This window comes from Maniola hyperantus, chromosome 5 (assembly GCF_902806685.2).
Source record: "Maniola hyperantus chromosome 5, iAphHyp1.2, whole genome shotgun sequence".
In the NCBI taxonomy this organism is placed as follows: Eukaryota; Metazoa; Arthropoda; class Insecta; order Lepidoptera; family Nymphalidae; genus Maniola; species Maniola hyperantus.
In genome coordinates this window covers 1,930,600-1,955,344 of record NC_048540.1, presented here as the reverse complement: position 1 = coordinate 1,955,344, position 24,745 = coordinate 1,930,600, and the positions used below count along the sequence as shown (strand labels likewise).

The following is a 24,745-nucleotide window of genomic DNA, read 5'->3' as shown; positions in this document are numbered from 1 at the left end:
AAACAATAAAATAACAGGAACAACAAAAAATCAAATAAACAACAGAAATATAAAGTAACAGAAACAGCCAAAGATAGAATAACAGAAACAATAAAAAAAATATATATATCGCGATCAATCATTATTACAATCTCAATATTTGTCTGCCGTCGTAATCGAGCTGCAGGCGGAAGAATGAAGATCGCAATTGGCTACAATTAGTTATTGCAACAAGAATACCATAAAATCACAACAATAGGCTAGTTGACACTTTTTTTAAGTAGGTCTTAAATGGTTAATATTTGTCCTATTAGATCAAAAAAATTAACACTATATTTTTTTGCGCCCTAAAAACCGTAAAACTTTAATTTAAAAATATATTTTTCTTAGACAGGTGAAAACACTGTCGGCCATGTTTGGCCGATAGATTATCTGTGCTCTGACGTCATGCATTTGTAAACAACAGCATAGCCTCTCAAAGTTTAATAAACATGACTTCTATACTAGTTTACATGAAAAATATAGTAATTATCGTTATTGTATCATCCGAGAATGTAAAAACGCATCGATAAAGACCACAGAAAAGTTGTGGATTAGAGTGCCCAGTGAAATAAATATACGTAACACGCGAAGACTTGCTTAAAGGGATCCTATATGACTAACGACTGCAACCCAAATTTATTTTTGCAAAGATCACTTTGTTGTAAGTCTTACTTAATAACTTATTCAATTTATAAAGAGAAAACGATAATTTTTACGTTTACTAGGAGTTTTTAGAAATATATAAAAACTAGCTTATGCTCGTGACTTCGCCCGCGTGGACATCATAAATTTCAAACCCCCATTTAACCCACTCAGGGGTGGAATTTCAAAAAATCCTTTCCTAGTGGATACCTTTTCTTTACCTACAAAGAACACACCCACCAAATTTCATGTATCTAGGACTAGCTGTTTAGATGTTTAGGCTGTGCGTTGATATATAAGTTAGTCAGGACTTTAAATTTTATATATATGGATACTACGTTAGTCCACGCGTGACATAGGGATAACATTTCTTTGTTTACATATTTAATGACGTCACATCATGGCTGACAGCGTTTTCTGCGTTTCAAATAAAAATAAAAACTGTATTTTTTAAAATTGGATTTATATATCCATCCTGCGTTTTTAATAATTGTTATTGATATATTTCGTTGTCTTAAACAAAATACTATAATAAATTATCATATATTAGACGTAATTAGATATGAGTCAAGTAGCCTATTACGATTGAAAAATTATTGATGCAGGTTTTCTAGAATCGACCTGCCGAGGAAGAGCATTTTGACATATCTATATAAATCAAAGCGAATCGCCGAAATGTATGTACATACAGTGCGACAAGCCTCTCTTGGCACTTGAATGACATTGACAGGGGGCGCTGTTGGACAACGAAGGCTCAGAATCTTCAAACAAGAACAAAGGGGACACTTGACGGCAACGTTAGTTCCGATTTTCGCCATGCGCCAAGTTAGCCTTGTCGCTCTGTATATATGTAGTATGCGCATCACATCACTTCCAAACGACTGCACCAAATTGTTCTTTTTGTGTTTGTTATTGTCAGGACAAGGTTATTGTACGGTATATTGAAAGTTAAACGTTATTTGGTGATTGAACAATCCTTTTTATTTTATTTTTTTATTTTAGTGTCATGTTAGTGTTAAGTGTAGTGTATATTTGCACATTGTTTGATTTCCGTGGCGTTGCACAGTCGAGGAGGCGTGGGCGCGCGATGAGGCGGCGCACATCAAGGCCGAACTCCACAGTGATCCAGAAAGCAAGTTTGATTTATTTTTTGCACGCTTTTTATGCTTCATCTTGGTTTTTTAGCAAACTGTTAACTAAACTAACCCTTGCAATAATAAAATATGTAAAAAAATAACAAAAGGTAAACTTTTTAACAACACAGTTATTTTTGGTGTTTGGAGATTCCAACTAATCATCCCCATCACTAATCAATCTCAAAATCCGTTTAAAATGCACAGGTAAAGCCCTTTCATATGATGCCCCATTATGTATTGTAATTACTATGAAAGTTGGAAATAATAATTATTATTTGTTCATGAACACATTTTTTTTTGTGATGTAACTACAAATCCTGTTTTCGGTTTTTTGTTTGTGCTATAAGACATACCTACCTGCCAAATTTCATGATTCTGGGTCAACGGGAAGAACTCTATAGGTTTTCTTGACAGACACGACAGACAGACAGACAACGAAGTGATACTATAAGGGTTCCTTTTGAGGTACGGAACCCTAAAAACGATATTAGAAACTCTTTTTTGGTTAACTTACCTTTAAATTGGTGCGTTTGCGCATATCATGGCTTCTAATTTTACTGAACACACACAAAAACTTTGTATTCAAAGATTTCTGATCTTCAAAGCTTAAACAAGTACTTGTTCCTTGCGAAACCTTTGATGGACTGTCCAAACAAAAATCAGAACTACCCTCTGAGTTCTGACATCCTATATCTCCCATCTGATTATCTCCCACCTGTGAAATTGATATCGCATTTAATGCACCCTTTATTATTAAAATTGACCCTTAATTTATATTCAACCTTATGGTGTACTGTTTAGGGTTTAAAATTATGTTGTGTAAGGAATTAGGGATGAATTTCAATAAAAAAAAGTCCTAATAACGGATAATTGTTGTATGCCCTTTCGGATTATCTACCTGAACGGTTATCATCAATGCAGTTAGATGTGGGGATTGTTACTAAATTATACAGTGTGTTCCATTTGTTTGGTACAGTATCTTAACATTAACTAAGCATAATCTTAAACCAAAGGAGACCAAGGGTCTTTGATCACCTTTTTTATGAGAAAAAGCATAATAAGTATAGGAAAAAATGTGAACTTTCTATAAAGTTTATTAGAATTGACACAAATATATTTTTTAGTTAAAACATTTCAGTTTAATTTGTATAAGTTACATTTTTTAATCTAATAAATCTGAGCAGTGAAAGTTGGACATGTATTTTTTAACTACCTACATATTTATTTAAATTGAGTAACATAGAAATCAGTCCAGATTATCGTTATAATTAAAGTATCGAGTAACATTATAGAAACATTGAATAATGAAAGTACGAAAAATGATTAAATGAAAGTTTCATACAAACCCAATATCACTTTGTAGATTATACAGTTTTAAAAAATATTTAAATTAACATTATAGAAAAAAATCGAAATATGTCAAAAGATACAAAATGTAGGCACAAATAAATTTGTTGGATTATAAGTTTTATACATTCAAAGGCCTTTTTCCATCATCAAGCAATCATTTTTCAATAATATTGATTTATATACTTAATCATGCATTTTTTTAAATATTTAAATAAACTATACAGAAAAGAAAATCGGACTTATATCAGTAGGTACATCGTGTATAAATAAATGAATAAATAATTAAAAAAAATAGGTAATTTAAATAAAGTTTTTATATAAATCCAATGTCCTCTGCTCAGATTAATCGGGTCATTTAAGTAATTCTTTCCCCATGAACAAAGCAAATGAAGCAGCCTGTATAAATGTCATATTACACCTGCTTGGCTACCTTTGATGTGACGCGTGCCCCGCGCTATGTGTCTGCGTCTATTTTGTGCGGATTTCGTATTATGTATCCGACAAAGATCTTTATGTACTAAAGCTATTCAGTATAAACAGTTCATGAATTGAGTTATTATCCTGAGCAATTTTCTTTGGAGTATTTTCTGTTTTTATTGCTTCGGTTTTCTTCACTGTGAAATAAAATTCGAATAATCACTTTCGTTACATTAATCCGCTGAAAGTTTTAATTTTATTTATTTTGAATGAGACTTTTGAGAGAAAACTTTAAATTTAGAGCTACAATAGTGTCAATTCATGGATCCTATTTTTATGTAAGCAAAAAGATTTTTGCTCACACTAGATTATATCCACATGGATTTTTACTTTTATTATTGTGTATTTTATTTTTGTTTATTTAAAAATAAGTATTTTAAGTTTTAACCCACTTATTGCCTACTAGGGTAGTTGGACTAATAGATGAACGAATAACCGGAATTCAACTTGTTATAATTTTTCCGAACTCTCATATGAAGTGATTTCTTAATGTTTTACTTTACATTATTAGGTGGATAGATAATTATTGATTAATTAGTTTTTATTTTCTCTAAATTATCATAATATACATAGGATTAGCCCACTGGATTTTTAAAATGGACGAAGTGCAAGCATCAGCTAATAACTACATAAGAAATAGAATTTTTGAGTGTTGCAAATCTCTACTGCAACCAAAATTTCTTATTAATTTTTAAAGAAATTATTTTGTTAGAAAATCAATGCCTGAGCAGTTCTTGTTTTGCCAATAAACAGGTATTATATTATAACGCAGTACAAACAATTGTATCGTTTACAATATATTGGTCACGATGGGCGTGTACAGGTGGGGTGAGGCGCTCTGTGATCTGCTCCGGCGCGACAGAGCGAGACGCAGCATCCGTACACGCCTGTGACGCACTGGTGGCAAAGCGAAAGAGATATGAAGCGATAAAACGTATTTTCAAGATACATTTACTTTTAATTAAAACGCAAGGAATATTTATGCGCGATAGACTGTGTCCGTGACATCAGTACCTCAGTACCTTTATTATAAATGCGAAAGTGTGTTTGTTTGTTGGTTTATTGGTTTGTTGGTTTATTGGTTTGTTGGTTTGTCCTTAAATCACGTCGCAACGGTGCAACGGATTGACGCGATTTTTTGTATCGGAATAATTAAAGATTTGGAAAGTGACATAGGCTACTTTTTATCCCGGAAAATCCAAGAGTTCCCACGGGATTTTTTTAAAACCTAAATCCACGCGTACGAAGTTGCGGGCATCAGCTAGTCGGTCATAATGCCGGGTACACACGGTAGCGACTTTGGTCGACAGCGACTCGCTGATAATTTGTGTGGACGTGGAAATAGCGGCGATCGCGATGTCGCTGACAATACAGCGATTGAATCGCTCCAAATCTGCAAACAGTACACAGCCGCCAAGCGATTTAGCGTTCCGGTACGATGCTGTGTAGAAACCAAAGGGGTGTGGGTTTAATAAAACACTGTACGAGTACGGAAACCTTCGGTGCGCGAGTCTGACTCGCACTTGGCAGGTTTTTTTTTTGTGCGTAAAATCCATCACGGATACCACCGGCAACGGGCGTGCACAGTTGTTATGTCGGACTCCTACCGACTAAAAACGAAGTTCCATCTCACCGCTAACGGCAGAACACAAGGGACCGACTTATGGATGATGTATGCTTAGATCGTGCCGGGCTCGAGCCGTGCCACGTCCGAGGCATGTCCGACGCGCGGACGATCCACGGATTGCAAGTTTGTATGAAGAAACGTAACACGAACGAGACTCGGACACGGCACTGTCTGATGTGACCTCATACAAATTCCCAATCTGGTGCCTCGGACGCGGCACGGCTCGGGCCCTTCACGGTCTAGCATAAATCATTCCTTAAGCTATATAGACTATAGTTTAGCAGTAGTACTGTAGCAGCGTACTAAAACGATAGTGAGAGTGATCTTCCCTCTCACTCCACCCCAGGCTCCCGGGCGAGGAGGCGAGTTCCCGTGGTTCGGCTGAGTTGCCCGGGTGACGTGCTCCGGCATGGAGGTGCCTCGCTACCGCGCGTACTACCCGTGTGAGTTAGGCTGGAGACATACTTGCTACTCGCGACGCGACCCGACGCCACTCGCCCCTTGTTAACTCGAATCCATCGCACTTATATACCATAATATGGTATACTATATCATCATCATCATCATTATCAACCGATAGACGTCCATTGTTGAACATAGGTCTTTTGTAGGGTCTTCAACATGCCACGATTTTCCGCCGCCTGTTTCCAGCGGCTCCCTGCGATTCTCTTGATGTCTTCTAACCACCTAGTTGGGGGTCTTCAAACGCTGTGCTTTCGGGTGCGAGGTCGCCATTCTAGCACCTTGGGACCCCAACGTCTATCGGTTCTGTTGTACACAATCTCTAAACTAAAATGACAGGTCTAAATATATCGCTATCCCTTTCATAATGCTCCCTGCGGAAAAGGATAGCACATTCAAATCTACCATTTTACTTTAATTTAGAGATTGTGTACAATAGAATTAGCCACATTGTAACATTATTAGCAGTAGATAGTAATTTATCGTTCTATTTGGAGGTAGACACGACGGCAGGGGTGTCCGTTTTGCAGCGCTATTTGTTCGTCAGTCAACCTTTCGCTTCCCGCGCTGTATAAATACTCATGCGCAGTATAGAGATCTACTTCATCAAAAATCAAATTCTCAAGTTTAGACCCTTAGACCCAGCGGTTTGAGCTGTACGCTATCAGTCAGTCAGCTTTTTTGTAGTGTGCTTCTGCTCGTCGTCGGGTTGAGTCGCGTGTAACAAGTATGTCTCCAGCCTTACAGCCATTGCGTACCTACTCAGCGAACCTGATACCTGTGCCACCTTTACGTTTCAACATTTTGACGCTAGACTAGAGTCATTACGCCTCAGAAATTTCTTCGTGCGGTTCTAAATCATTCCTATTGAACTTTTTAAATTCGAATTTTTGCTACGATCTTTTAAAAAAAATAGTAGTAGTAGTATTCAATTATAATTACTGATAAGTGACAAATAAAGACTCAGTTTTTAAAATATTCGTTGAATATGCCAATAACAATATTAGGTACCTACCGACTATAACTTATTATAACTTAACTTATTATACTTAGAGAAAGATGGACATTTCCTCTAACTAAAAATCGGAGATGTTTTTCTAACTGCTTTTTGTATTTAGTGTAACTGATTTGACTAACATTACTGTTTATAGTTATAAGTTTATAACTCACACTGCGATTTTAATGTAGTTTTATACTGTGTTTTATTAAAATATTTCATTCTTTAATTACACTAATTGTTCCCTAATGTAGGTTACTAACAAATTCCATAAAAAAATCATTTGTCACTTTCATTGATTAACATATTTTCTGCGGGCTATCAAATAACAACAACAAACAGATATATAATCAGTTATCTATATGTTTCTTAAAAGTGTATGTTTTTCGCAGGCGAGGGCGGCAATGGAGTCAACTACCACGTGCAGTATGTGGACCCGCAGGATATCTACACGCAGACAGGCCATCAGATGTGAGTAAATTTTACTATATTACTAGTGCCATATTATACATATCGCTAGCCCAACTAGTCACCATCATAAGTGAGTAAGTTCCATCATGAGTTAGATGAAAATCACTCACATTAGTTTAAACGCTATAATATATTAGTACCTACTAAAAACCTATGTTTATTCTCTTAACCCTTTAATACTAGCTAGGTCAAGTTAGACATGTAACGTTACAAAAATTCGCATAGAGCTGACAGGTACGAATGTTTGGAACACCATTATAAGTGCAATATGAAAGTTCCCATCGGTCCGACATTAGCAAAAAAATATTCAAGGTCAAAGTTCGCAAATCTAAGTTTTGCGTTTTCCAGCCAAACAGTAAGTTTTACCATAAAAAATAAATAAATTGTTTTTACACTTTTTCTCCTACCAAGTCAAGTTAGCTCAAAAAGAGCTTGAGCTAACTCGACCGGCCTAAAATTGTAAATACCGCTGAAGACAATTAAATTCTGAAATGAAATATTGTCGTAGGGAAACGCTTCGCACTTACCCCGTTTACGGCGTCACGAATGTGGGAGCCGTCACGGAAGGCACCGCGGTCACAGCCGTCACGGCGGTCACCGCGGCGCCGGACACCGGGGAGTGGACCGCCGAGTTCACGTTCAACACTAACACGGAACAGCCCACCTCCCCCGCGCCGGCCGCCAGGATGCCGCCCGCCACCGTGCAGTGGCTGCTGGACCATTACGAGACTGCTGAAGGTGAATGACTTACTCACATACGCCGCACTTACCCCGTTTACGGCGTCACGAACGTGGGAGCCGTCACCGAAGGCACCGCGGACACAGCCGTCACGGCGGTCACCGCGGCGCCGGACACCGGGGAGTGGACCGCCGAGTTCACGTTCAACACTAACACGGAACAGCCCACCTCCCCCGCGCCGGCCGCCAGGATGCCGCCCGCCACCGTGCAGTGGCTGCTGGACCATTACGAGACTGCTGAAGGTGAATGACTTACTCACATACGCCGCACTTACCCCGTTTACGGCGTCACGAACGTGGGAGCCGTCACCGAAGGCACCGCGGACACAGCCGTCACGGCGGTCACCGCGGCGCCGGACACCGGGGAGTGGACCGCCGAGTTCACGTTCAACACTAACACGGAACAGCCCACCTCCCCCGCGCCGGCCGCCAGGATGCCGCCCGCCACCGTGCAGTGGCTGCTGGACCATTACGAGACTGCTGAAGGTGAATGACTTACTCACATACGCCGCACTTACCCCGTTTACGGCGTCACGAACGTGGGAGCCGTCACCGAAGGCACCGCGGACACAGCCGTCACGGCGGTCACCGCGGCGCCGGACACCGGGGAGTGGACCGCCGAGTTCACGTTCAACACTAACACGGAACAGCGCACCTCCCCCGCGCCGGCCGCCAGGATGCCGCCCGCCACCGTGCAGTGGCTGCTGGACCATTACGAGACTGCTGAAGGTGAATGACTTACTCACATACGCCGCACTTACCCCGTTTACGGCGTCACGAACGTGGGAGCCGTCACCGAAGGCACCGCGGACACAGCCGTCACGGCGGTCATCGCGGCACCGGACAGCGGGGAGTGGACCGTTCACGTTCAACACTAACACAGCCCACCTCTCCCAGGATGCCGCCCGCCACCGTGCAGTTACTGCTGGACACACACCATCTCCTATAAAAATAAATAAAATAAAAATAAAATAAAAATATCTTTATTTAACAAAAACACGTTATTTTGGCGTCGGTTACTAGTGGTCTCCACACTAGGTTAAACCTGTGACGTGGAGACCATATATGATTTCCTAGTGGGTTTTACTGAGGACTAGGAAAGTTTAGCGGTTAGAATATTTTATATAATATTACTAATTACAGTTACAAAGATACAAAAAAATATAATATGATGATGAATGAAAGGAGTGATAAATAAATAACGAACTATAGACGCCTAATAGCAAGACACCTGCCAAGTGACACTCGCCAAGCTTATGTACTTTGAGTACATAGTTTTAGCGGCCGCCCCCGTTCGGTACCTCATTCTGCAAGCGAGCGGCATTGTATAAAGAGGTCTCTTGTAGGTTTTTGTAGGTTTTTAGGGTTCCGTACCTCAAAAGGAAAAACTGAAACCTTAAAGGATCACTTTGTTGTCTGTCTGTCTGTCTGTCAAGAAACCTACAGGGTACTTCCCGTTGACCTAGAATCATCAAATTTGGCAGGTAGGTGGGTCTTATAGCTGGCATTAGGGGAAAAATCTGAAAATCTTGAATTTGTGGTTATATCACACAAAAAAAAAATTAAATTGTGGTCATAATCTAATAATTAGTATTTTCCATTTTCGAAGTAAGATAACTATATTAAGTGGGGTATCATATGAAAGGTCTTCACCCGTACATGTTCTAAAACTGATTTTTATTTATTTTTATGCATCATAGTTTTTGAATTATCGTGCAAAATGTCGAAAAAATACGACTGTACCCTCGTTGCGCGAGCCTGACTCGCACTTGGCCGGTTTTTTTCTGTGTTACGAGTATGTGCAGTGAAAATGGTGAAATGGACTCATATCGTCAGAATGGTCGCCTAAAGAAGCCTTTATCTTAACTATGAATTCCAATGTTAATTTTTACATCATCATTTGTTGATTGATTGCCATTTACTGTCAAATGTGTCGTCTCACGGATCGAAGTGTCGGCAGGCGTTTCGCTCCCGCGCTCCACCCTGTACGCGCACTACCTGCGGCACTGCAGCGCGCACCGCCTCGAGTCCGTCAACGCGGCCTCCTTCGGCAAGCTCATCCGCTCCGTGTTCGTGGGGCTGCGCACGCGCCGCCTCGGCACCAGAGGCAACTCCAAGTACCACTACTACGGCATCCGCGCCAAGCCCACCGCGCGCGACGCGCTCTGCGCGCCCAAGGGCGACGTCGAAGAACCGCCGGTACTTACTCTTTGTCTCATCTCCTCGTTCCAATCATGCCCATGTCGTTTTAATCTAAGATTTTTTCAAAATATAATATTACGTAAACACAAAACTAAAGCTACGAGGTCCAGGTCTGACAATTTTGGGAAAATTTGACGACCTCCCTGGCTCAGTGGTGAGCGCTGTGGTCTTAATAGTGGGAGGTCCCGGGTTCGATTCCTGGCAGGGGTTTGGAATTTTATAATTTCTAAATTTCTGGTCTGGTCTGGTGGAAGGCTTCGGCCGTGGCTAGTTACCACCCTACCGCCAAAGCCATGCCGCCAAGCAATTTAGCGTTCCGGTACGATGCCGTGTAGAAACCAAAGGGGTATGGGTTTAATAAAAACTGCCATACCCCTTCCAGGTTAACCCGCTATCATCTTAGACTGCATCATCACTTACCACCAGGTGAGATTGCAGTCAAGGGCTAACTTGTATCTGAATAAAAAAAAAATGAATTTTAAATTTAAAGACTCTAAATTTTAGTAAAACACTCAACAAAGACTAGCACCTAAACTCACGAGATTTAACTGTTAACATCTTTACATTGCATTGGTAATATGCGAATACTAAATTTAGTTGCGCTCAGCTCATAATCAGTACCATATTGAAGCCCAATTTCTTAACATGTAATCGTGTAGGAACCACGCGAAAGGGAGCCGGAGCAGAACCCGGTGGGCATGAGCGGCATCGCACACCGCCAGTACCTGGGCTCCGTGAGCGCGCCCGAGCCGCCCGAGCTCACCGTGGAAGACCTACCCGAGGATATACCGCTAGAGGCGGTGCAGCAGTTTCGGGACCAGCATCGGTAAGTTATGGGTAGATGAAAGATGGGGGAGAAAAGGAAATGTGTGGCATGTCTTTTCTTTTGCTATAGTTTATTTTTTATTTTATTTATTTATTTTTTATTTAGACAAAAAAAAAGCGAATAATTCACACCACACTTCCAGACCAAAGCACTAGACAAAAAGCCGCGACTGGTGTTGGCAGTTTGCAGCCCAAATAGACCGTAGTCTGTGCTAGGGCTGACAAAGTTCATCGACCTCATTCATACTATATTATATACTATACTATATTTATACTATACTATATATATATTCATACATTACTAAAACTATATTTTACTAGCTTATGCTCGCGACTTCGTCCGCGTGGACTACAAAATTTCAAAACCCTATTTCACCCCCTTAGGAGTTGAATTTTCAAAAATCCTTTCTTAGCGGATGCCTACGTCATAATAGCTATCTGCATGCCAAATTTCAGCCCGATCCGTCCAGTAGTTTGAGCTGTGCGTTGATAGATCAGTCAGTCAGTCAGTCAGTCATTCAGTCAGTCAGTCAGTCAGTCAGTCAGTCACCTTTTCCTTTTATATATATAGATTTGGTGCAACAGTGTTAATGCATGCGGAGTTTAGATATATAATTTAAATAGATAGGATAAGTTGTAATAAGTATATATATATATGTATGTAATAGTACTACCAAATTTTATAAGTCGCATCAGCAAAATTTCGTTTGTGCAGAAAAACGCAACCTAACGTCAATTTAAAACCGAATGTACATCAATGAAATACAGACCTTATTGACGAGAATGAAACAGAGACTTGTGCTATCTCGCTCATTATTCGCGAGTACAAAACATAGCGCTTAGGCTACAACCAATAGCGGACGGACGCGCGCTATCATTGACTGAGATATTTTCGCGCCATTCCAAAATATGATTTCTGCGCAGGTACACTTATGAAACATCTAAATATATAAAAGGAAAAGGTGACTGACTGACTGACTGATTGACTGACTGACTGACTGACTGACTGACTGACTGACTGACTGATCTATCACCGCACAGCTCAAACTACTGGACGGATTGGGCTGAAATTTGGCACGCAGATAGCTATTATGATGTAGGCATCCGCTAAGAAAGGATTTTTGAAAATTCAACCCCTAAGGGGGTGAAATAGGGGTTTGAAATTTGTGTAGTCCACGCGGACTAAGTCGCGAGCATAAGCTAGTAACTTATAAAAGTGGCCGAGCGTCAGAAAGTTTTTTGACAGACAAATTCTAATACGCGGTTGTCCAAAATTCTATTAATTACCTTCGGTGCAGACAACACGGCATAGAGTTCCTGGAAGCGGTAGCAGCATTGGACACGGGCGCGGTGGAGCGCTGCCGGCGCGCGTTCTGGCGGCGCGCGGGCCGAGCGGGCGCGCGGCTCGCGACGCGCAAGGACGTGTGCACGTGGCTGCGCCGCGCAGAGATGCGCCTGCACCAGCGCGCCGTGGACTTGCTGCTGCCCGACGTGCTGCGGCCCATACCCTCGCAACTCACGCAGGTACATGGAGTACTGCTCCCACCTTTGGGCTGGAGCACCCCAGTACCAAGTCCTTCCATTTGATCGGATCCAAAGGCGGGCTGTTCGACTTGTGGACGATCCCAAACTAACCGGCTCGTTGGAAAGCCTGGAGCACCGCAGAGACGTTAGCTCTCTATGCGTGTTCTATCGCCTGTATAATGGGGAGTGCTCTGAAGAGCTTTTTGACCTCATTCCACCCTCTTTTTTCTACAACCGCACCGCGCGTCACCGTAAGGAATTTCACCCTCACCATCTGGGTGTCTGGTGCACTTCGACCGTCCGCTGCGCCAGATCCTTCTTTCCACGCACGTGCAAACTGTGGAACCAACTCCCATCGGCGGTGTTCCCTCTAGATTATAACATGGGGTTATTCAAGGGGCGGACCAACAAATTCCTAAAAGGCCGGCAACGCATCGGCGGCTCCTCTGGTGCTGCAAATGTTCATGGGCGGCGGTAATCACTTAACATCAGGTGACCCGCCTGCTCGCTTGCTCGCTATATCTATTAAAAAAAAAAAAAAAAAAAAAAAGGTACATCTAAACACTATTTATTATCTCTTGTGTAGTCAACACGGTGTGGTGGCGGCACAAGGGGGCGGTGGACTAGTGCCTGTGCGGGTTTGGGCGGGCGCATGACTTGCGACGCGCAAGGACATGTGCACGAGGCTCCGACGCGCGGAAATGCGCTTGGACGATTGTATCGACTTGCTACTAAACACTTCGCACAATGCGTATCAGCCTTAAGGATCCCAACGTTCATCATTTGGTTCTGTACAAGTTACAACTCACCATTCTCATGGCTCCACAAAATTCTGGGTTATCCGTGCCGAATCGTAGCAAGGCGCCCGGTTATTGCTCTTGGCGTATTACCGGGGCGCCTTCTTGATTCCCTACAAATTTGATTTTCTCCCTATTCCCTTGGCCCTAAACCCCTTTCTGGGGGTAGATTCACAGGAGATCTATTCTTACAGCACAAAAAGTTCAATTTTTTTGTTCGTGGTGCAGGCGATACGCAACTTCGCCAAGAGTCTGGAGAGCGCACTAGCCTCTGGCGCCAGCGGAGCGCCCGCGCTGGCCCTGCGCGCGCAGGCCTCCGCCGCCGCGGCCCTGTCCGCAGCCCTGCGCCGCTACACGTCCCTCAACCACCTGGCGCAGGCCGCGCGCGCCGTGCTCAACAACCAGCTCCAGATACAACAGGTGACGCTTCTTGCTTCTTAACAAACTGCTCATCCCATTGTAGCTGATTGCGCTAGGTGCAAGGTTAGTTCTGATAGTGCGAAGAACGTCATGAGTAATATAGAAGTAGAGTAATAACGAATAAATTAAGAGCTATCCTAAGTAAAATGTATATACTTAAATTTAAACTTCCATATAGGACGCTGAGACTGCTTTACTTAGCATTGGCAGACTCTATAATTGATTATGGCTTAAGTAGTTATGGTAGAACCTTCAAAACTTATCTGTTACGCATATACAACTTACAAATAAAAATAATTAAAACCATAGTACCTAAAAAAATTAAATTAAAATTTTCCAATGATTATTCTAAATTATTTAAGTACTGCAAGTTACTGCCAGTGCTAAGTAAGGTTAGCCTGGCGATCCTGAAAGAAGAATATCATAACATAAAGCACCTAACTTGTAAAGAGAGAAACAGAAAGCTGCGCATCTTACCAAACTACAAGAAGTTTAAATTACCTAAGAATAATAATAAGTATGGAACTAGAACATGTTCATATATCTTAGCAAATATAATGAATAACTTACCTTTAACTCTGCAAAATACCTACAGTAAAAGAGCGATTTTTATAAGAAATTGTAAGAGGCACTTCCTGGATCTAGGTGCCTCTTTGGATGCCTAGTCTGGGTCTAGGAAGTGCTTCATGTAACGATATTTTATATGTACAAATATGCACTAATTTACAGCTTTTAATTTTTATAAGTTTGTTACCTAGATTTTATTAAATTTGTATAACGCGAACTCGCCATCCTCACATAAACTTTAACAGTTTCTAGAGGATGGCGAACTGTTTATTTTAAAATGTATTTTTGAAATTTACGTGATCAATAAAAAAAAAAAAAAAAAAAAAAAAAAAAAAGAGTACCAGTTGGTCACATTGGACGCGACGATCGCGGCCGAAAAAAGTGTGGACAGTGGAACTGATTGTGACTTGTTGCTTGTACAGATGTTATCGGACCTAAACCGAGTGGACTTCCGCGTCGTGCGCGAGCAGGCGGCGTGGGCGTGCGCGTGCGGCAACAACAGCCCCGCGCACAAACTGGAAGCTGACTTCAAGGTGAACTACTATTTAACTTCTTCCTTGTCTTATCCCACGCTACGTGGGGTCGGCACTACATGTCTTTTTCTTCCACTCACTTCCACCATCCTTCAACGTATTATCCACCCCTTTTACACGCATATCCTCTCTCACGCAATCCATCCACCTTGTATTTGGTCGTCCTCTCCTTCTACCACGCACTGACGCTACTTTTAAACTTCCCCTTATATATTCATTTCTTATCTTATTCATCCTTGTCACACCACACATCCAATTTAACTAAGGCTTTTTTTTTGATTGATTGATTGAATAGCTCCAAATTATAATTATTTCCCAGTCGCGGCTGGGTCGCGGCGCGCCGCTCGAGTCGTGGGCGTCGTGGTTAGAGGGCATGGTGCGAGCCGCTTTGGCGCCGCACGAGCGACGGCCTGACTACACGCCGCGCGCGCGACGGCTGCTGCTGGACTGGTCCTTCTACTCCTCGCTCGTGATACGAGAACTGACTCTCAGGTAAGTTCCATCCATGTCAACCTCAAAGAGTCAATATTTTTTGCAACTAGTACGCCTACGAAAATTCTACTTAAGAGGGCTCAGGACGGAGCTTTCTTCATACAAACGTAGGAGGGTAATTACTACATTATTTGATATTGTACGCTCAAAACTAAGTATTATATCGATTAATCTCGTCATTATCTAGGTTTATTGATATATGAAACATTGAAAAAAATATTGATTTTAAAGTTGCGAGGCTCAAAAGATTCCGATATTAACAGTAAATTTATGACAACTTTGGGCGTAAATAAATAATAATAAATTCTAAAGAAATTTAACAATAGACATAGTTTATTTATTCATTAGTTGAAATAACTATACTTTGCAAACATAAACTCAGTAGTTTTTTCTCAAAAATACTTTTCCTAAACCCTTGATTTCAGTGAAAATCATCGTGCCTCTCACCTTTCTCATACACTGTCAAGTGAAAAGCAAACAGGTTAGGTCGAGCGTACTGCGTCACCTTAATGCGTGTTCTCAGTTCTCACACACTTAACCAGTTATTGCATTGGTCAGGTCAGCTGCGTCGTTCGGCTCCTTCCACCTCATCCGCCTGTTGTACGACGAGTACGTGTCGTTCCTCATCGAGCGCCGCGTGGCCGAGCACCGCCAGGAGCCGCCCATCGCCGTCATGCAGCGAGCTATGGTATGTGTTCTATACTACAATACTACATAGCACTACACACACTGTAGAGATTAGAGATGACCCATTCACAGGTAATTGTGAAAAATTACGTGAAACCCCTTTCAAAGTATAACACTTGCTTATAAGCTCGATGGGTATCCTTTTCAAAACTTCTTGCGCTGATTGTGATTACGAAATTGTTGCTCCTTTTTAAATCAAAGGAGACCGATTTTTAAAAATTCTATGTGGGTGTCATTTCCAAAGTTTTTTGGGGTTGGCTTTCGAAAATGATGGGCGTTTTGGAATCAAAAATGGTCGCCGGTTTTTTTTTAAGAGCTCGACATGGGTGTCATTTCCGAGGTTCTCGGAGCATTGATTTGACCATTTTCAAATGATCAACCAAGATGGCTGTCGTATTTTAACAGTTCGGCATGGGCGTTACTGCCAAGGTTTTCCGGCGAGCTGAATATAAAAATTATCATTTTGAAATCCCCGATAACTGACATATTTTAAGAATTCGATATGCGAATTATTTCCGAAGTTTTTCGGAACGGTGTCGATTATGGAAATGATATCCATTTTGAAATTTGTGTATTGTGACGAGTCACAATAAAGAAATAGTTTATGCAATAGGACGACGACGACGAATTGCCGGACGAGCCGCCGCGCGAGCCCGAAGACGAGGACGGTGAGCAGGACTGGGAGTGGGAGGACGAGGACGACGAGCCTCCCGACCTCAAGCGAGCCAAGGGCGACGAGTAGCGCTGGTATGTATCGGATATTATTGTACCGTCGGGCTCACCTGCATGCTGACTCGCTAGCTCAGTGTCCAATGACGAATGATAGCCACTGAGTTAATTTGACATTGGTTGGTTCTACATTGCTGCTCCACTGAGTAATATCAAAATGATTTTTCGTAGAAAACCTTCAATGGATTAAAACTTTGATCAAATGAGCTCTGTGGCTATCATTCGTCGTTGAACACTGACTTAGCGAATCACCCAGCGGGCCAGCTGGTCATGTGGCCTGACACTCGCATATTGTTCGCGATGGGACGACAATCAGGGTACGAGGTGAGTCATGCACGGGGGGATGCCCGACACACCCGCGTTGTCATAGTTGCACGAGTCCGTATCGACCGCATTTATCGATTTCGTTGTTGCTTGTAGTCTTGTGTATTGAAAAATACAACTTCAGTTGCCTGGTCGCTACGTTTAAAAATAAAATAACCAATAGTCCATTCTCAAACACGTTAACAGTTGATACAAAAAGTTAAAATGGCGCGTGAGAACTTAAAATTTATGCATTATACTCACGGCAGATAAGGGTAATTTTTTTTTTCCATTCCAGTATATTTGAGTGTAACTTACTCATACAACAGTTGGGACAGCATTGAAAAGCTCATTAGGAAAAAGCGTGAAAATCTAAGTGTGCAATCTAATCAAATTAATTTAAAAAAAAACTCAAAATTGTACAATACAAAATGTACTCAAAACAACCTCTAGGTGTTTCATGTTTGGTGTAAAAAGTGACAATTTAATTGAGTACAAAAACTGCTATTTATTTGTTAAAATAAGATATTTCCTAGTAATTAAACACGTTAGGACTAGATTTTAGTTAAGCTATTATATAGATTTTATTATACAAACCATACCCTAAGAATCTAGTCACTTTCGCATATAAGCTGAGAGACAGTGGGGATAAATCCATTATATTAATAAATCTGTCTTGTCATAGGATACACAATGATAAGTCGAAAAAACAGATTTTATAGCAGATATTTGATGTACTAGCTGATGCCCGCGACTTTGTTCGCGTGGATTTAGGTTTTTAAAAATCCCGTGGGACTCTGTCCAACCTCCCTGTCTCGTTCACACTTGCAGATTAAAGTTTCCTGTCGCACTCTCCACTCGAGCCCCGCTTTGTACACATTTTGTGTTCTGATGATCGATACAATACATATATTTTAACTAAATGTATAAAAGGAAAAAGGTGATTCATTGACTGATCTATATTCGCACAGCTCAAACTACTGGACGGATCGGGCTGAAATTTGGCTTGCAGATAGATTATGATTTAGGCATCCGCTAAGAATTTTGAAAATTCAACCCCTAAGGGGGTGAAATAGGGGTTTGAAATTTGTGTAGTCAACGCAGACGAAGTCGCGAGCATAAGCTGGTAAGCATATAATATTTTATGAGCATTTGAAACTTGAAAAATTGCTACAAATCAGAATAAACATAAAATGTTAGCATTTAAACTATCGTGAGTGATAAGCGTAGGTTGCTTCCATGTTTATAAACATAAATTTATTGTGACAAGGTAAAAACCTTACCACAATAATGTAACTATCGTCAATTCGTTTCATTTCAATCTTTTTTACGGTTTTTTTTTTAGTTTCGATATATTCATACTGTAAAATTAGATTTCTAGACTTATTGTGTGTATACCAGACACCACAGAAATGTTTTATATAGTTTCACGCTTTTAAATCTTCTATCAAAAACGAAAACTATTAAAATTAAAATGTATTCGTTACATTACAAATTGTGCCGTCACCTCTTAGAGTATTCTGTAATCTGTATTATATAAAAGGCTCAATATTTTTAATAACACTATATTTATTAAGTGAATAATATTATATAATATTTTTTTAAATCTGCATATTTTAAAATATATTTTATCCAATTAAGAATTAAATATTATGTATTTTAATCAATTAAATTTACAGTATGCAGAACAGTTTTTGAAATTAGCTCGTGAAAATTTTACCAATAAGTATTAAATTAAGTATTCGGTATTTGTAATAATGAGAAAAAACATTTCACAAATTAATGATATGGCGCGCAATTTTAACTTCTTTAGAAAATATCCACTAGTATTTGTTGCACTTGTAAATTAACTGAATTCACATAATAATGTTTTGACCAATGATTTTATACTTTACGGATAGACGGGTCATACCGAATGAAAAAATTTGCGGGCTGTAACTTGCTTATAACTTGATGGCCAATTTAGTTAATTATGTTGTATACAATCTCCAAACTAAAGGTCTAAAAATATTGCTATCCCTTTCATAATGCTGACTGCGGAAGAGGATAGCATTAGATTTACCGGACCTTAGATTTAGAGGCCTGTCAATTTAGTTGAGATTGTGTACAACATAATCCGGTATTTGACAACTAATCAAATCAGTAACTTTTATGAAACGTCAAAACGCGCGCTTACTATGCGAGCTTCAATGAAATACTGGTATGTCACACAATCATTTGACGTGCTTTTTTAGTTTGATCGATGATTTAAATTGGTTATCACACCCAAAACTAACAAAGGACCATCTATTTAATAATTACTGAGAAATAATTTATTTTTGCCATAGGCAACATCCCTGTTAGCCAGTGTAATAACTTTTGACGGCTTCATAGAACACATGCCCCATCTAGTCGTAGTCGAGCTCGTTGGTCCTAACACTGTAGTAATCACTCTGAGAATAAAAATACTTCATAAATACGTAAAGACAGCTGTTTTTGTAAATATAAATATAATATAAAAGACATGTTTATTTATTCTTGTGTATGATTATTGTATATTATGTACCAAAGAATGTTGTTTTTATTTGCTCAGTCTATGTACATACACTGATCTAGGATTTTTCGGGTGATTCTGGGACATTCTAAATTAACGTTTAGTGCAACGTATAGTTTTTCTTGATGTACTGGGAAAAAGACAATCCATTTGTTTTATTTTAGTCGACTACCAAGCACCGACGCAATAGAACAATTTTAGTCAGGTCAACTTTGCGTGATACAATGGCGCCGATTCTGTTGTCTTTCTTTAAACTAAATTTAGAGTATCTGCATCTTTTTCTTTTTAATAAGGACGGGACATGGATTTTACCTTTAAAGGCTCTAACTTTTAGTGTACGCTACACATTAAAACAATAGGTCCGCGACTGGCAGCTAAAGTCAAGAGATTTGACAGCTCTAAATTAAATTTAAAACTGTCAAACTGTGTCTGTCTTTTTCATATTACATTAGTAATAATGTAATATGAAAAGGACACTTACGAACGAAGAGGATGTGAAACTCTCAAATTTAGTTGTGCTCAGAATCAGTACCATTGTATAACTAAAACTAAATTGATAGGATTTCAAGTAACTTCACTGTCTCATAATATTTTCTTCAAAAAGTATTTTAATTTTTAGTCTATGATTGATTCAATTTAAGATAATATTTTTCCGTAAAAGTACTATTAATTAAGATATTCTACCTATTTGATAAGTTATTCTAGATGAACGTACACTAAGAAAATAATTTATATTTTCCAAAAGACGCACGCCAAAGCACACAATATTTTTCGATATGCATTATTTTAATTTGGAGCAAATTCTCCGTTTCTTGGAAAGTTAGTATGAGTTTTGTACAGAATTTCTTGCTAGCATCAGTATATAACATTACAAGCTTTGAAATTGAAGGAATTAGAAATATTTTCACCAAAGAAGATAATAGTTATTTGTTCAACAAGATGGCATAGTTCGTTTTTGTTGCGAGTGCCTAGTATGAAGTTCTTGCAAGCGAAGGATTCTAAGTTAGAATCCTGAGTGCAGTGAGTAGAACCAAAGTCTTGAGCAAACTTGGAATTCGCTCAACGAAGACTTTTCATTTTACCTACAGGACTATCCTAGTAAAAGACAGGGAACTACAACACGTGCAAATAAAGAAACGAATCGAAACGAAGCGGCGCTAATCATTCCTTTTCACTCACACACTATACACAGGTATAGGTGTAAGAGAGAGTGATTGGTTAACATCGCTCTTTTCGATTCGTTTCTTTATTGGAACGCGTCGTACAAATATTTTATGCAAAAACATCGGCAAAATTCATAGTTACTCAATCTTTTCTTGAAAGTTAGATATATTTTTATATAAAATAGTTTAAATAGTCGCATTCACTGGTTACCTTCACAGCTAAGTCAGTTGGTATAATTCCAATTTCGTATAGCATGTAAATATGTTTCTTAGTAAAAACTCAGTAAATAATAGGTGTTAATTACCTATATTTGACAGAAAACGTTATGGCATTATTTTACATTTGCCGATATTTTCATTTCTAAGATGCCTATATTCCTAATATTCCTAATTGACTATTCAACTTTTGTTGATAGAGCATGCATTGTTGAATAAACAAACCATAGATTAATTATTGGTCTCGCTCCGAAACAAACTCTATTTGAGTCTAATCTGTCAAATGTTTGCGAGTCTCGATTTGACAGATTTACGCCAACTCCTGTGACGAGTTTGTTTTACAGAAAACTTGCGGATGCTACTATATAAAACGTTTATCTAAAATGTAAAGACCGATTAAAAATTTATATGGCCTTATCTCATCATATCTATAGTGAAAGTAGAAAAATTCTTTGCAAAATGGAATTTTTTACTTTTTACCAGTAAACGACAAAGCATAGAAAGCGCGTTTCTAACAATTATCATTCGAAGGGAGTATAAATTCCATCCACCAATCATCTATCAGATATATCTTGGAGAGTGTGAAACTCAGAAACTCGACAATCTTGTTCCTTCTTCAACGTTCTATCACACAATAGCGAGAAATCGGTAAAGTTGGTATCCTTATGTAGTCGATATTCATTCTACTCGCATAAAATGTTTTTCCTCAACGTTTCTGATACGAACTGCTAAAGTTTCGAACGTCCTTTCGACGCCCGTGTTTCCTGGCACGTATAACTTAAGTACCTTCAAGTCAAGAGTGAATAGGCATCTTCTAGGCGAGCGTGCTCCAAGTTAGACCTCATCACTGCTTTCCTTAAGGCATGATTGTAATGGAGTATTTCTATGCTTTATCGTTCATTACTTTTACATATCTGATAATATTTTTACTACCGAAGTTTAAGATTTATGGTCCAGAGAATTTTATCATAGTATAAATTGTGTACAAAAGTATATTGTAGCTACAGAAAAATTGTCCTGTTTTTTATTTTAAAGAAAAAACAGGGCCTCTTTGGAGGAGCTGTGAATGGAAAAATAAACGGTTGTGTTTTAGAGCAAATAATTGTTATTATAAAGTTGTGAAGCAAACACGAGCCTGTCCAATTGAGTACGAAATGATGTCGGTTAGAAATAGGCAATTGGTAAAGAATACTACACTGTTACAAATGTAATAAAATGTGGTATTTAGAGATTACTATTACTTAACATTTACACCTTCTGGTCTTTCAATGGGCAGAGACCGTGCAGACCATATTTTTTTAGTAACTGCCGGTGAGAGTGCCATACTGCAAACTTCTGACGCGCTAGATGTAAATGTCTCAGTTAAATTGTAAATACCATTAGATTATAATCTATCTCGCGAAATTGTAAATTCAAAAGATTGAAAACCGTAACATACTGCCTACGATTTAATTACAATTAATGATCCAATGTAACCTTGTATCTCGTGTCTGTCGCACGCGTTTGACGCTATTATCATTACAGTCGACGCTTGTTAAACTGAGTCGTCGAGTTATCAGTTTGTTTCGCTCGCACTTACAGGTCGTAGCTAAGTGCGAGCGAAACAGACAGATAACTCGACGACTCAGTTTCAAATGCGTCGACTGTAATTACTACCCTATCCGAAGACCGAAGTGCACCTTAAAAATTGTTTTTAGTCCTTGAGCCTAAAATGTAAAACTACGATGACAATATTTAAAGGTTAAGTGAAAACTGCAAACATCCAAGAGAATCACTCGTGCCTACAAGAAATAGTAAAAGAAATAGTTGTATATCTAAGGCTGAGATCTATTACATTGTACATTGACTTTGCTCAGACTTGTTTTACACAGTTTCATCTAAAAAGAGATTAATTGTCTCTGACATAAAACTGTCCCGTTTAGTAGCCCGCGCAGACAGCTAGGATTTGCAGTTCTGAGTTCCGCGTTCTTTGTAACAACGATAGAGCGCCGCGCAGGCAGTAGGCACTCAGACCGCACCGGTCAAAGTGAACGCTTGCGTTTTTGCGTTCTATTCCCAAAAACACAAAAAACGCATTCTTTTCAATTCATTCCAGTTGGTATCTTGTTTTTCTATTTTATACACTTTTTATATAATCATGTTATTCATTGAAGCTATTTATTTTGACGTTTAAAAGTAGATAAAAAATCGTTTTTCATCTTCAAGCAGTTCAGGAAAAATAACACTGAATTCTCCTTTTTTCTCGCTCAGTATTAATTGGATGCACGCAGTATTTTTTGTTGGAGTCCACGCTCCACAAAAGCAACGCCTCGTCTTCCGAAGATGAACTATTGAGATGTACATGTTTCACATACAAGTTCTGTAGCGAAAATGGAATGCAAATTTGTTGACCTCTGAAGTCTGACAGAATGAACGCAAGTAGAACGCTGAACGCTTTTGTCTGCGCGGGCTCTTAACACTCAATAGATCTCAGCGTAATTGCCTTAAGAATATAGCATTTGAAATTATTTTTGTGTTCGTTTTTTGGTCAAAAATATTTATTTCATATTCCAAGTATTTCGAAATTGCACTATTAGTAGTTAAGTGGATGTTGTACGAATGTGAACTTTACTGCTACTGTTATAAGGTTTAAACTATACCTTGTGTGTGTTTTATTTGTTTGGGTACAGAATGAGAAATCTTAAACTTAAAAACCTGAATCTAGTGATTGATCATTTTTATGTGAACAAGTGGCACCCATTCTGTTATCTTTTTCTAATCTAAATTTAGAGTATCTGCATCTTTTTCCTTTTAATATTGCTAAAACGGGACGGAACATGAATTTTACATTTGAAGATTTTAAATTTTAGTAAAAATTGAAACAGTAGGCTCGCGACTGGCAGCTAAAGTTACGTGGTTTGACAGCTCTAAATTAAATTTAAAACTGTCAAACTGTGTCCGTCCTTTTCATATTACATTAGTAAGAAGAGGATGACAATACTCTAAATTTTTGGTGCTCAGAATCAGTACCAGTATTGACGTAAGGTACTTACCTACTTAGTTTTTGGTAAAAGACATTGATTATGAAATAGGTAATATTATAGTTGATTGCTCTAAAAAATATGTACCTATTTCAAATGTTAAGTATTTTTTATTATTATTTACAAAGTTCTACACTTGTTCAAAAAATAATTAAGTCATGTCATAATTCTGGGGAAAAATGCCAAAGTCAGTATTCTGTATGTAGGTATAGTACGATTCAAACGTAAATGCGCCCCTGACGTTTGCGCACGAGGTTGCGCAGAACCTAGCGGGGAGGGTAACTGCGCACGTGTCGCAACTTCACGCAGGCGTATTTAAGTTTGAATCGTACTGTACTTTGTTTAAAAATTCCCAATACCTGACAAAATAAAACACTTGAGCAGGAGTTTAAGTAAAGTTCGCATATAAATGTTATTATATCACATAGTATATAGACTATAGATCATGTACCCGTATACATGTAGGTACTTATATTATGTAATGAGTGTCTTGATAATATTCAGATGAACTGTAGCTAAAATTTGCATTTATTTTTCTCGGTGATTATGAAAAATTAAAGTTTTTCACGCCATAGTAAACAAGATTTTATTAAACTTTTCTCTTTGAGGAGATAAAATCATTTCTGATGTCCAAAACTATAGTCGACCTATTTTAAACTGAGTCGTCGAGTTATCTGTCTGTTTCGCTCGCACTTACAGGTCGTACGTAAGTGCGAGCGAAACAGACAGATAACTCGACGACTCAGTATCAAATGCGTCGACTATAGTCTAAAAATGTATGTTAAGTACAGATTTCTTCGCAAAACTGGGTTA

At 39.2% G+C, this 24,745-nt stretch overlaps 2 protein-coding genes across 2 annotated transcripts in view; one reads left to right on the top strand and one right to left on the bottom strand.

Annotated features, from left to right (window-relative positions):
- Positions 1-23,523, top strand: part of Rfx (regulatory transcription factor Rfx) — a 30,664-nt gene extending 7,141 nt beyond the window's left edge. Inside the window, exons 6-17 of the mRNA XM_069498671.1 lie at positions 1,730-1,795; positions 7,105-7,183; positions 7,692-7,921; positions 9,882-10,120; positions 10,783-10,949; positions 12,247-12,472; positions 13,498-13,689; positions 14,679-14,789; positions 15,109-15,281; positions 15,840-15,969; positions 16,582-16,715; positions 17,299-23,523. Of these exons, the coding sequence (XP_069354772.1) occupies positions 1,730-1,795; positions 7,105-7,183; positions 7,692-7,921; positions 9,882-10,120; positions 10,783-10,949; positions 12,247-12,472; positions 13,498-13,689; positions 14,679-14,789; positions 15,109-15,281; positions 15,840-15,969; positions 16,582-16,710 (1,742 nt within the window). The 3' untranslated portion in view covers positions 16,711-16,715; positions 17,299-23,523. The remainder of the gene's footprint in view (positions 1-1,729; positions 1,796-7,104; positions 7,184-7,691; positions 7,922-9,881; positions 10,121-10,782; positions 10,950-12,246; positions 12,473-13,497; positions 13,690-14,678; positions 14,790-15,108; positions 15,282-15,839; positions 15,970-16,581; positions 16,716-17,298) is intronic.
- Ifrd1 (Interferon-related developmental regulator 1) overlaps positions 1-24,745 on the bottom strand; it is a 92,997-nt gene that overhangs the window by 54,204 nt on the left and 14,048 nt on the right. The gene's annotated exons all lie outside the window — the stretch shown is intronic.